We start from the raw sequence: 14,789 nt of genomic DNA, 5'->3' as shown, positions 1-14,789 counted from the left end.
GACTTGGGTGGGCATTATGTCCAAAATCTTATATCATGGGTTAAGTCATTTAATATCACCCTAACTGTATGCATACTACAGAGCCGCTAAAGGGACATGTTGGTGGGAAAAATACAGGGTGGGAGGTAAAACACGCCCTCCTCATTACCCTCATTAATAGTAATTGTTAATACTGAATTTGGTCCTCCATTGTCACTGTTATACATTAAGCCACATGAAGTGTTTCAGGATGTTCCAAATGGCATTAACTATGGACAAAGACATGTAGAAATAAATAAATGTGGAAAAAAATAAATATAGAAATAAATACGTAAATAAATACATACATTTGGAAATAAATAAATGCATAAATAAAGAAAAGAAAAAATAAATAAATGTGGAAAAAATACAAATGTACATATATAAGGAAATAAAAGTATAAATTATTATTAATTTTTGTGTGTTTTTTTTCTTTTCTTTGTATTTTTCTTTATTTATTTTTGCTTTTTTTTTTTACATTTCTTTGTATATTTATGTATTTATTTATTTCTAATTTGGTCAGGTTTGGCATTCCATATGTGGCCACCTTATGAAAAAAACAAAAACACGATTCTCCTTGCTTTTCTGTTGTTTGACTGTTGTTTTGAGTATGACGTGCTGAATCCGTCCACATTGATCATTTATAGAAACCAAAATGCAAAAATTAGTTATTCAGAAATGATCATGGTTATAACATCAGATTGTGGAAAGTTGAATGCAAATATGTAATATTATGACTGTTTATGACTGTTTGTGATGCAGTAAACCTTGACTAACATTATAACTGAATGTGAGGGATCATGCAATCAGAAATAATGACATTTAATTCAATTATTTATTTATTGCTCTCTCTCTCTCTCTCTCTCTCTCTCTCTCTCTCTCTCTCTCTACTGAAAAATATACACTCTTTTTCTCTATTTTTATCTCTCTCTCTCTCTCTCTCTCTCTCTCTCTCTCTCTCTCTCTCTCTCTCCCTTCAGAGGAAAATCTTTCTTTCTTTCTTAAGGGAACATTTGATTTCTGATCAACAATAAAAAGTTCTCCGTGGTTTAAGTTCTTGATGAGAATGTGCTGATTTAAAAGCATGGAAATAAGATGCCATATTCCTGACTCTCTCTGCGTATTCTGAGTGTCACAGTATTGGATGTTTGGTTGTGTTTTCTCCCTCATGTGCCCATATTTGGTCGCTCCTCTTCCTGTCCTCGTTGTGTCTTTAGGGTATAAGTTAACCTCCTTTCACCTGTGTCTTGTTAATTAGTCATTAGCTCCTTTTCCGTTTGTATAAATTCCCTTCCTTAGTTCTCGGAGTTGTCGGTTATTGCATGTGGTTACCCTTTGTGTGTGGGCATTCCCTTCATCGGTCCCTGTGGATTCACTAAAAATAATTAAGATTATCTTCATTCCAGCACGTAAGCGTGACACTGAGTCCCTTCATTTTTACTTGGAAAGTAGTTGCAAATGTTTTCCTTGCTTGCTTTGAATGCAGCCAGCAAAAAGGACAAAGTTTTGCCTAAATCCAGATCTTTCTGAGCAGAAACCTCTCTTAATTGTGTCCAGCATGGTTTGATCTTTTAGTCTTTTCAAGAGGAGTTATTTTTTTTTTCCATTTGAAATATTCTAATCTCTGAATCGGAAACAATTCTTCCCTCCCTGCTCCTGGAAAACTCATGTTGCATACACTCGTATTACAATATGATATGATGTGATGTGAGTTGGGTCAGTTTACATTTAAATATAATCTATGGTAGAATAGAAATTAGGTTCCATCATAAAATATATAATTGGGTTATGTCTCTCAGTAATGCAAGCTGAACTGATCTTAACGTCAAATCAATGAAAAATATACACGAGTAAAAATAATATTGAAAAAAGATATTAGACTGAAAAAAACAATGCAATAAACTAAATCCAGCATTGAGACCAAACACTGGAAGAATTATACTATAAAATTATTTATTTAACATACAACCATTAATGGCCAGCTTAATTTCTTCATCCAAGTTGTGTTTTCCTCTTGAAAATAGCATATATATATATATATATATATATATTATCTACCAAAACTATTTATTTATATAATAAAATATTTATGGAATATAGTCATAGTCGGAGAAAGTAACTAAAAGGTTGACGTGTTTTTCATAAATGTCAGGTCAGGGCTGACCTGAGTTGTCATATTTGTGTTGGGGCAAGTTGTCACAAATGTTTTAATGTGCTAGTCATGTTAGGACATATATTTATGTTTGTACAGGGATTTTTACAATATAATTTCAAAGCAGATTTACAGAAATGTAAGTTTCAACGTCAACAGCCCTATAATATTTTATATTATATTTTATATTTATAAGAGTTTTGTTATATTTTAATAAATGTAAGCTATTGACAAAAAGCAAGCCAAATGTAATTGTATCCCAGTGACTGTATAGCAGTTTATTAATTTCAATATTTGTTGACAAAAACAGTGGTGTGAAATATGCTAACGTTTACATTTTTATGGATCATACATTGTTTAGTGCTATATAATTTTTACTTGCTGAAAAGTACACCTGTGACTTTGTGAGAATTTGTTTTAATAAATTGATATTTTTAATCAGCAAGGATGCATTAAATTGATCAATGGATCAAATGTGACAGTAAAGACACTTATAATGTTACAAAAACAATATATTTCAAATAAATGCTTTGTTCGTCAAAGATTCCTTAAAATGATTTCTGATGGATTATGTAACACTCAGCTTTGCATTACAGAAATAAATTACTTTTTAAAATATATTCACATAAAATGGTTATTTTAAATTGTAGCCTAATAATATTTAACAATATTACTGTTTTTACTATATTTTTAAACAGCCTTGGTGAGAATAAAGGATGTTAAAAAATCACAGACCCCAAACTTTATATAATATAATATATAATAATAAATTGAATTATATATGTTTAAATAGTTATATGATTTTTATGCACCAGACATAATGAAGTGGTGAAATAGTTATATACCTGGGAAAATACGTGGACGTCCTACTTCCCTATCGGTGCAGGTGCAGGTGTGGGCCGCCCCGCCCCCTGCGCCAGTGACAGCAGCACAGATGCCCTTCACTGACACGAGGATGATCTGCTGCTGATCTGCGCCTGAGACTCCAGCTCTGCCATTCCTCCATCAGCACTGATACAACAGCACTTCTGCTGCCTCTGGACATCCAGACTGAAGTTCTGCTCAATAGCTGGAGATTATGTTCAGTGGACTTTTAAAGGAGGAGCCCATTCATGAACTCTCAGACTGTGGTGTGGAGCAGAGGAGAACAAAATCCATCTGATCCAAGCTGTTCTAGCGTGCTGAAGATCGTGCTCTTTTAAACGGGACGGGACTCTGAGAGAGAGAGAGACCATGGCTGGATGTTGCATGTCTGCGGAGGAGAAGGAACGGCAGAGGATAAATCAGGAGATAGACAAACAACTGAGGAAAGACAAGAGAGACTCGCGTAGAGAACTCAAACTACTGCTGCTGGGTAAGACATGTGCTCATGAACATGTGAAAAAAGATGTTATAAAATGCTTTACTAATAAATAGATAGATATGTTTAATATATATGCTTGATTTGTTTGTTAGGGCTGTGTGTGTGTGTGTATATATATATATATATATATTAGTTATTGTGATCAGCTAAACTTGTTCTTTTAAAAATCTGTAGGCTACTTGGAGGTAATGTAATACTGCTAGATGAAAGGCCACTTAAGTGCACTTAAAGAAACACATTTAACACACTTAAATACACTTAAAAAATGTTGTAGTGATATCAAATGAAAAGTTTTCCTTTAAACTACAAATGTGACCCTGGAGCACAAAAGCAGTCTTAAGTCGCTGGGGTATATTTGTAGCAATAGCCAAAAATACATTGTATGGGTCAAAATGATAGATTTTTCTTTTATGCCAAAAATCATTAGGATATTAAGTAAAGATCATGTTCCATGAAGATATTTTGTAAATTTCCTACCATAAATATATTAACCAAATTTTTGATTGGTAATATGCATTGCTAAGAACTTCATTTGGACAACTTTAAAGGCGACTTTCTCTCTTTTTTTCTTTTTCTTTTTGTTTTTGGCACCCTCAGATTCCAGATTTTCAAATAGCTGTATATCCGCCAAATATTGTCCTATCCTAACAAACCATACATCAATGGACAGCATATTTATTCTGCTTTCAGATTATGTAGAGATCTCAATTTCGAACATGACTGGTTTCGTGGTCCAGGGTCACACAGGGTCTTTTGTCATGCTTTAAAGAAGTACACATATTTTGATGTGCCAACTAACACGCTAAAGCACATGTAATGTACTTGATTATAATTGTAACTGTATATTGAAATGTACTAAATTGTAACTTCAACATTACAAATGTGTAGTTACAAATATATTTAAATACATCACAAGGTTCAATAGAAATCACAATAAAGTATATATCAGTTTACCATAACTGCTTGTTAAACAGTTACACTTTAACGGTATGTCAGCAATAAAAATAATTATGTAATTACATACAAAGATGTACTTATGGCCTACTTAAGTGGGTCAAAAAACAACTAACCGCATTTAATATAAATATAAACTATAATACATTATCATTTCATTGCAAATAGCATACACTTGAGTATCTGAAATCATTACATTCAGTTCACACTTAAGTATATTATTTTAAAGTGTCATTTCCTTAAGTAATTATGCTAATGTCTACTTTATTTTACAAGGGAACGGATATAATACATCCACTGAAATGACTGTGAAAAAATGGCTGAAGTTAGAAAAGCTCTTGTCGTATTTGTTGATGAATGGCACATGGTTTGATGTTTTGGGGGGTCTCTACGTGTATGGATTTTTTTTAGAGAGAAATGAATGTGTGGTTTAGCTGCTGTGGCACCGTTTTTTGCAGCAGTTCCTGGCCGCACGGACACTGTCTCTGTTCTTACTATGCAAAAGCATGCAAAGCAGAACCTGCAGTGAACTCTAAACAAACTTTCCTCAACAGCACTCCCTCCCTCAACAACACGCTAACAGCACACGCAGGAGAAAAGGCTTTGTCATATGCGTGTGTGCATGTGTGGTTTGAGTGTCTTTTACTTCTAACAGGCTAGTGGTTCATACACGCATGTGTGCAGAGTGTGTGAACTGAATCAGACTCCCAGTAGATTCATTATTACACGGACCACATTAATTAAGAGCTCGGCCCCCGAGACAGGCCGAACGGAAAGGTCAAAATAAGCATCACGTTTATAATACACCTTTTAACTGTAACTGGTGAGCAATGCCTTGGTTTTCTTTATAAATGTCAAACATGAGAATGTTGTATAACGAGATGTTTTACAGTATGTAAAACCAAATTTGCATTGTGCTTTCGTGTGTGTAATTGGGATATCTTTGTGCTCAAAAAGGGACATCATTTCAGGTGTGACCAGTGCAAAACAATTACAGCCTTTATCAACATTATATCAAAAAGGTTTTTGTTCTTAGTAATATAAAACACATTCTGTTCATCTGTTTGTGACAAAATACACACTACCTTCTAAAAACGTTTAGTAGCTTACATTTCTAGTCAAAGGTTTGGAATAATTATGATTTTTTATTATTATTTTTTTTTTTGTAAGTCACTTATGCTTACCAAGTCTGAGTTAATTTATGTGATCAAAAATATGTAATTATTACTTAATACTCAATTATTATTAATAATGGCTTCTTACTATTATTATCGATGTTATAATATATAACAATAAGAAATGTTTCTTGAGCAGCAAATCAGCATATTAGAATGATTTCTGAATGATCAAGACTGGAGTAATGATGCTGAAAAGTCAGCTTTGCATCACAGAATTAAATTAAATTTTACGGTATTTTACAATAGAAAACAGTTTTTTAAAATTGTAATAATATTTCACAATATCACTGTTTTTACTGTATTTTTGACCAAAGAAATGCAGCCTTGCTGAGCATAAGAGACTTCTTTCAAAAACAAAATAATCGAATCATTCTAAATGTTTGACCATTAGTATATTTATTCTATAATTAAATATGTCTCCATAATTTTTTTTTTTTTATAAATAATTCATTATATTTCAACATGTGAAAGTGACTACAAGTCACTGTGGCTTTTGTTTGCTTATTATAAAAAAAAAATCATAATTTTATCATAATCTGTGATCACCTACATTGTAAACCTCCTAGCTGAATAAACGTCATGGTGAAATGCATTTCTGTGTCTTTCAATTGAACTTTATTATAAAGCTTATACGTAAATCTCTTGGTTTCGGCTTGAACTCATTCAAATCTGGTCATTTTCATTTGTGTAAAAAATCGCAATGTCGCTAGGACATTCTCAAGATGCTAATTCATGCAAAGTGGAGAATGATTGAATGGAAAATGGCCCATAGAAGAAATTTTCATTTCAAATTTGAAATCCCATAAGCTGGACCCACACCTTCTAAGGGCGCGTTAACTCAGAAAATCTAGTGTCCATAAATATGTTTTACCAGCCAAAATTGTATTACATAACAAAATATGTTTTAAATGTGATTGACTGCAAAAATATAAATTAATTAAGGCTTTATTGCTTAATGCCTTAATTAACAAAGTGTCTGAGCTTTTCTTCAGTTGCAGTTTGCGATTCAGATTTACATTTTAATTCATTGGAATTTAAATATAAATGTAATGGCTGAAAACATTTCCTCTATACTGCAGCAGTCGGCAAGGACAATTTTACTGGCATTTGGCACTTAACGAGTGTTCATTTTGAAACCCTGGCCCTAGCTTTTCTGTTAAACGGCTGATAAAAAAATTCAAGCTGTATTTTTGCTCTAAAAAATGGAATCAACTCTGAAGAAAAACGTGTTCTGAAGCTGACGACACTGAAGGAAATATGAACTAAGAATGAGCCCTATAACATTTTATGTAATGCGTCTAAGCACTGTCTGACTGATGTACTCACGACACTACAGCAGTACACACTAACAAACAGTGTGTGTTACACATGAGCCATCCAGAAAGTGAACTTCTCTCAGACAGCTGTAAAAGTGTCAAACAAAAGAGGCCAGCGTGTCTGTCGTTCACTTCCAGCTGAAAACACGCCTTATTAATGTACATCATGCCTCATTGTCTGACTGCAGAGAGCATTATTGTGAAATCTTAGTATGTTCAAGAAACATGTGGCTGTAAGGCATTCTCTCGAGAGTTAAGTCAGTAAATCAACCTCAGAAGTCTCAATTTACCCTAAATCGGACTTGAAATATACATACAAAGACTGCGTTCAGTCGAATCATAATGCCCCTGCTCTGAAAAAAATGAAATAGGATTTTAAGTGAGTGTCTAGTGAAGTTGTGCATTTGCTTTAACACGTGAAGTAGGCTGAATAATGGTTTTAGTGTGGAGACTCTCACTCCACTCAGGGACTGTTTTTATTGGCCAAGGGTAAGACAGATATTCTGCCACACGGCACTTTAAACAAAACTCACTGAAACGCATATCCCTCCTCAACCTCTTTCTCCTCTCGGCTCTATCTTTCACCCCTCTGTCTTCTCTGATTTTTGAGTCTCTCTGCTGGATGAAACGACTGCAGTTATTGGTATTATTTTTCTCAAGTATACATTTCATGTATACAACTCAGTTATACAGGACTGCTCAAAGCTGGCATGAATGCATTTACACTGCAGTGTGTGTGTATTAGGGCTGTTAAGCAATTCACAGTTGTAATCTAATTAATTAATTTCATGATTTGAAGATTAGTTAATCTAATTAATCACAAACGAATCACCCAAAAGATCATTTAAAGTCTTCATCGGGTTAAATGAGATAAGCATTGAGTAGACATTACAAAAAAAATTGCTTTATAAAAAATATTTTGACTCAACTTAGAATTTATTACTCATAATCTTAATTATGGCTACACTGTGGGCATAACATAGTTTTCAGAAGTTGCACCTGAAGTGGCATTTGGGTATAATTGCAAAGACTGTTCAAAGTTGGCATGAATGCATTTACACTATTGCATTTAGATGCATTTACACTGCAATTAGAATTGCATAAATAATGCTATGAGATTAATGGGTTTTAAAAGGGCATTAATAGGTTTTTAAAAAAGAAATTGAAAGATTGAAATGATTGTTTTTTTTATTGAAGCCCCCCCCCCCCACATCTCTATATAGGCATATATGTAGATACATAAACAAATTACAAATAACTTTTTGTAGCCTAGCTTTATGCAATTAATTTAAATCTAGAGTTTGTAATTTTACCAAACAGAATTGCAGAACACACTCACATCTTCCATTGGTCAGAAAATCAAATAGCCACGCCCCAAACTCATGCCATTGGTTGAGCCAGTGTTGCTGTGTCTGGCTGATTTGGATGATCAAGCAAACAGCAATGTTTTGTTAGTGCCTCATAGTCACAGTAATTATGCTTTTCAGGGAATCAACCTAAAACAATAGGGAATCTGAAAAATTACATGCATAATACCAGAATGAGTAAATACAGTAGTTCAGAATGGTTTTAGATGTGTGTAGCATGTCATGCAGCAGGCATGCACATATATTCCCCTCTCCTCGGTATATTCACTGTGACATTCGAGCATTTGAAATGATCCTCAGCCATGTACATCTTACAGCTGTCCTGAGTAAAGACACAGCAGCTGGAGAATATAAACACAACTCTGGCAAGCCGCTCGTTCAGTCTGTCGAACATAATCGTTTCAGTCTTGTCTTGCTGCAGTAGCCAAACACTAACCAGATTTACTTTTTGTTCATCTCTGGGGAAAATATTACAAATGAGAAGCGGCCAGATTCACCCAACCGTTTGAGTTACTTAATCAAAGCCACAAAACCAGAGAACAAGCCATTACAGTTTCTCATGCATTTCAAAAAATGTTTTGATGCATAAAGGTAGTTTATTTTGGAGTTGGTATGGTATTATCGGTACTGATACCAGTTATCGATTGATGGTAATGATTTCAAAGTGGACAGTTGTTTTATATACGGTTCAAAAGTTAGTAGTAAGATTTTGTGATGTTTTTGAAATAAGTCTCTTCTGCTTACCAATGCGCCAATTATTTGATCAAAAATGCTGTAAAATGGTAATATTATGAAATGTTATTACAATTTAAAATAACCGTTTTCTATTTTAATAAAGTTTAAAATGTAATTTCTTCCTGTGAATTTTCAGCATCATTACTCCAGTCTTCAGAGTCCTTCAGATATCATTGTAATAGGCTGATTTGCTGCTCAAGAATCATTTCTTATTATTATCAATGTTGAATACAGTTTTTCACATTTTTTCACATTCATACAGTTAACATTTTTTCACAATTCTTTGATGAACACAAAAGTTCAAAAGAACAGCATTTATTCAAAATAGACATTTTTAACATTATAAATGTCTTTACTGTGACTTTTTGAGCAATTTAATGTGTCCTTTCTGAATAAAAGTATTAATTTCCTTGAAAAAAAATGATTTGAACTGAAAGACAGAACTTGCAGTGGTATATTGATATACTAATGTACATGGCATATTCATAACCCATGGTAATTTGTCCAAAAAACATGATAATACAACAGTACTTTTTAGTTAGTGCAGAAGCTGAAGGATTTATTTGTCTTTTCTCTCTTGTAGGCACAGGTGAGAGTGGCAAGAGTACGTTCATTAAACAGATGAGGATCATTCATGGCTCGGGTTATACTGATGAAGATAAGAAAGGCTTCATTAAGCTCGTCCACCAGAATGTGATCAGCGCCATGCAGTCCATGGTCAGAGCTATGGACATGCTCAAGATCGCCTATGCTAACTCAGACAACCAGGTAACACACACACACACACATGCAAGTTTGGAAACCGTAGATACACATATGCTCAATTTCAGCTTTCTTTACCACACCTTAGCAGTTTGTGCCATGCATTTTCAGCATGAACAGTTCTGAGGTTACAAAAGTACAAATGTACCTATTATAGCGCCAGCTATTGTTGAAAGGATGGGCGTGTGTGTGCCTAAATAGTGGGTTGAATTTGACACCATCCTACCACGTCTTTTTGGTTTTCAGAGAACTAAATCAGAAAAATAATGTTCCCATTCTTTGCTGCCAGGAATCCTAAAAATCTGCCAGTGAAACAATATGCTTTTGTTTTCAAGATAATATACAACATTCACTATCTGAACTCAAGTCTTATTGTCGAATTCAATTTTGCATCTTGTTTAAAAGATGCTTAGATGCCTTTACTGGAATTCATTTTGGTCTTTCCATATTTGATGATAAATTGGTTAATAAATGTAGTTTTGTTAAACGTCATAACGGTGTTTTTTTATGTTCACCTGTTTATTTCCTTCCAGAAGGTTTTACGTTCTGTTTATACGCTCTGCTCCACTTTCATTAATTGGCTGTTTTCTGCACTCTGGCTCTTGACCGCACACTCTCATTGGTCCCCTGGGGAGATGCTGGTCAATCCTGATTGGCTGTGCTTGTCTCGGCAGGCTAATGGTACACTGGTGAATGATATTGAGGTGGATAAGATCATGAGTTTGGACGAGGCCCAAGTCAACGCCATCCGGAGTCTATGGAACGACACTGGGATTCAGGAATGCTACGACCGCCGCAGAGAGTACCAGCTAACCGACTCTGCCAAATAGTCAGTCTTGTCATTTTCAAACACTTAAAAAGCTATAATCACTGCATTTTTGACATGTGATTTTGGTTTGGTCATATATGTTGCTGGGAACTCTGCAGACCCTTGTTGAAAAAAACGTAGCATACTTTTTAAAAGAGTACTTATTATGGAAATAATATACTTTAAAATAATATACTTAAGTGTGAATATAATGTTTTCAGATTTTTCAGTTTTGCAAATGGAATTATAGTTTAAATTTATATTAAAAGCGGTTAGTCGAACTTAAGAGTGTTTTGACCCACTTAAGCAGGACATACACTGAACAAAATTATAAACGCAACACTTTTGTTTACTGTATTGGGGGGTCCGGGGGCTGGTCCGAAAACCAGTCAGTATCTGGGGTGACCACCATTTGCCTCACGCAGTGCAACACATCTCCTTCACATAGAGTTGATCAGGTTGTTGACTGTGGCCTGTGGAATGTTGGTCCACTCCTCTTCAATGGCTGTGCGAAGTTGCTGGATATTGGCAGGAACTGGAACGCGCTGTCGTATACGCCGATCCAGAGCATCCCAAACATGCTCAATATGTCCGGTGAGTATGCTGGCCATGCAAGAACTGGCCATGTTTTCAGCTTCCAGGAATTGTGTACAGATCCTTGCAACATGGGGCCGTGCATTATCATGCTGCAACATGAGGTGATGGTCGTGGATGAATGGCACAACAATGGGCCACAGGATCTCGTCACGGTATCTCTGTGCATTCAAAATCAGGTGAGTCCACACCTGGGTTTCGTCATGCATCAGCACGCACAGGCAAATATGCATTGAGCTGAAAGAGTTTTCAGGAGTGACCTTTTTTTTTTTTTTTAATGCATGGGCCAAATTCTTAGAAATGTACTCTTTGTACTTGGTTTCATGATTTTGAGCAAGTTTTAAATAATTTTTAGTATTTAAGTAATGTGGTAAAAAACATTAGGTAAAAAGTAAAATAACTTAGTTCCTTACACATCGTAATCATTATTTTTTGTAAAGTTTGTAAAAAATATATTTAAAGGAAAAATATTTAACGTATGAATTATTAATTCATAAATATTGTTAAGTTTTTGGGTAGTCACAATAAACTATTTCACACCTTGCCTTGTCCTACAAAGGTCAAATTATTTGATATTTGAACAGACTTATTGACCGTTAGTCAAACTACATGATTTTAATTTGGCGGAAAAGTATTTGAAATATTTTCAAATATTTGTTTCACTGCTTAGGATTTAATAATAAAATATTATGCTAAATTACTTTAATAAGGTTTTCTTTTCAAGAAATTCAGTTTTTAAGATGCTTTTTTTTATTATGAAAAAAAACGAAGTTAATTTAAATTCAGAAATTAAAAACTTTCTCAGCATAAAAGATGTGTATTACAGTCACTGTATGTATAAATAGCATTTCTTTATTGTATTAATGGTTTCATATTATTTAAAGATACTTTCATGTTTTGTTTTTAAATAAATTACACACATCTCAAACAGTATGTAAGAGCAATATTTCAGATTTTCATTATTTAAATGTATTATTATATTTACCTGTGTTAAGCAGACATTTAATGTCGAATATACTGTATGTCTTTTGTTCCTATTTTGCTCCAAAAATAATCGTAATCGAAACTGCATTTATCGAAAGGCAATAAAAAAGTTATTTTAACACAAGTGGATTATACTGTAAGAAGATTGAAAGAAATATCAAACCTTTTGATTTCAATGAATTGTCACTATTAACTATCTATTAACTAGGACTACATCCTCAAATAAACTCCTAATTTGCTGCTTATTAATAGTAAGGTAGTTGTTAAGTTTAGTTATGGAGTAATTAAGGGATATTTTAGATTAAGGCATCTCACATGTGACGACTCCGGGCTGGACTCTGCTTCGTCCACGGTGAAAGCCGATTCCGGCTATCCACAGCGTAAAGTTGTTGTATTTCCTCAGCGACCAGCACGGATCAGCTCTAGGCATGACGAAGCGGATATCGTCCTCTTTTGGAAGACCAAACAAAGTAGTTTTGCTTTCACAACGAAGCACACAGCGTCTTCACGACATGGTGGCGGCAGCAACAATACTACAGCGAGAATAAAAGTTACGCCTTCTTTCTTTGCGTGAACATTTGGGCGGTGTTATGCAAATCTTCCCACATAGTGATGTAGACATGTGGGGGCGTGTTAGAAGGAGCCGTTTAAGGCGTGGCTGACTCTTAACTTTTATAAAGAATATCTCTTTGGATTTGAGACTTTAGTCTTTGCAACTTTACAGATCTTCTTTATGCACCAAGAGCTTGTAACACTCCAAAGAGAAAGGAAAATTTGAAATCGCATCATATGACCCCTTTAATATGTGCTTTACTAATAAACAGCCAATATGTTAGTAATAATATGCTTGCTAGTTAATAGAGATAATTGGTCCTTAAAATAAAATGTTACCTAAAGAATAAACAAGGGACTTCATGGACTCCTGAGGTGTGAGTACTTCACTAAAATGAATAAGGCTTACACTTAAGGCTTACAGTGTCATTATACACTCAAGTTCTGAGTAATAATAATTAATTATGTGAACTTACTATATGGTTAGAATTAGGATTAGGGTTAGTTGCATGTAATTATGCATATATTTCATTGTTATTACTATAGTAAGTGCATATAACATGTCTAACAAGGACACAGTAAAAAAAAAAAAAGATATGCGTCAAAACTTGTGGACATTTTTAGAACCTATTCAAAATTCTATGACCTCCGGGGTCGGCCGACAAATTAAAGTCCTAAGTGAACGACTCTGTATCTGTCGTGTTTATCTGATGCCATCAGGATGGTGGACGTCGGCGGTCAGCGATCCGAGCGCAGGAAGTGGATCCACTGCTTTGAGAACGTCACCTCCATCATCTTCCTGGTGGCTCTGAGCGAGTACGACCAGGTCCTGGCTGAATGTGACAATGAGGTCAGTGCACTTTGAGCTCATCCTCGTGCAGGCTGTTCCTCTGGGACTTCATGCTCATGTCTGTTGAGTCTCATGTGTTTCAGAATCGGATGGAGGAGAGTAAAGCTTTGTTTAAAACCATCATCACATATCCTTGGTTCCAGCAGTCGTCTGTGATTCTCTTTCTTAATAAGACAGACATCCTGAAGGAGAAGATCGTGCACTCTCACCTGGCCACCTACTTCCCAGAATTCACAGGTGAGGCGTTCGTAGCAGTTCACTTGGGACACAAGGTGCTTCTTCAAGCGATTGCTCGCATGGCAGGAATGAATCATTTTCAATCAGTCATTCTGGTGAAGATGAGACATATAAGAGTGTCCATAATAAAGAAAAGGAAAAATCCATTTGAAAACATATACATTCTTTAAAATGTGGTTTTCAACATTTTTAATACCATTTTAAAGTGGAGTAACCATCAAGTAAAAAATTAGCAACATATTTTTCTTACACTTTGATTGCATGTGTGTGTACACCGTTTTACAAAAACGTTTTTAAATATATATGTATATAAGTGTTGGGGGTAACGCATTACAAGTTACGTAATCAGATTACTTTTTTCAAGTAACTAGTAAAGTAACGCACTACTTTTTAATTTGCAAGAAAATATCTGAGTTACTTTTTCAAATAAGTAACGGCAGTTTTTTTTTTCTTCAATTTATTGATTGTAAGCTCTCATGTGCCCACGTTGAGAGAAATCAGAAGATGTTACTGTAGATCTAGAATAAATGTGAACATGCATTAATTCATCTCACTCACACAAAAAAAACAGATTTAGTTTTCCTCAATTAATAATGACGGTTAAAAGCAACTCGGAATATGACGCAAAGCTGCAATAATTAAATATGTTAAATAATACAAATATCCTTTTTGTATTTAATCCCATTTTATTAACCAATTTGCTGCTGACCTTCGATGATCAAATTCAACTACACTAATAAGCAAAAATTGCACAAGATAAACTAACATTTCTTCTTCTTTTTTTTATTGCTGAAGAGTTGAACTTTCTTCTTCTTCTGCGTTCTGCTGTACAGACGTGATTTGCATTTCCTTCAGCCTGAGGCTTTTGGTGTGAAAGGGCTTTTATATTTACCAAAAATAGAACTTTTTATATTAAAAG

At 34.5% G+C, this 14,789-nt stretch overlaps 1 protein-coding gene across 1 annotated transcript in view; it reads left to right on the top strand.

Moving 5' to 3' along the window:
* Positions 1-1,343: 1,343 nt before the first annotated feature.
* The window catches only part of LOC107563164 (guanine nucleotide-binding protein subunit alpha-14-like), a 24,579-nt gene continuing 11,133 nt past the window's right edge, over positions 1,344-14,789 (top strand). The window contains exons 1-7 of the mRNA XM_016247959.1: positions 1,344-1,427; positions 2,986-3,524; positions 9,667-9,851; positions 10,520-10,674; positions 12,074-12,082; positions 13,504-13,633; positions 13,717-13,870. Coding sequence (XP_016103445.1) covers positions 3,404-3,524; positions 9,667-9,851; positions 10,520-10,674; positions 12,074-12,082; positions 13,504-13,633; positions 13,717-13,870 — 754 coding nt within the window. The 5' untranslated portion in view covers positions 1,344-1,427; positions 2,986-3,403. The remainder of the gene's footprint in view (positions 1,428-2,985; positions 3,525-9,666; positions 9,852-10,519; positions 10,675-12,073; positions 12,083-13,503; positions 13,634-13,716; positions 13,871-14,789) is intronic.

This window comes from Sinocyclocheilus grahami, unplaced genomic scaffold (assembly GCF_001515645.1).
Source record: "Sinocyclocheilus grahami isolate Dianchi unplaced genomic scaffold, SAMN03320097.WGS_v1.1 scaffold859.1, whole genome shotgun sequence".
Lineage (NCBI taxonomy): Eukaryota > Metazoa > Chordata > Actinopteri > Cypriniformes > Cyprinidae > Sinocyclocheilus > Sinocyclocheilus grahami.
The sequence above is the reverse complement of the archived record's forward strand: the minus strand, read 5'-3'. Positions and strand labels throughout refer to the sequence as shown.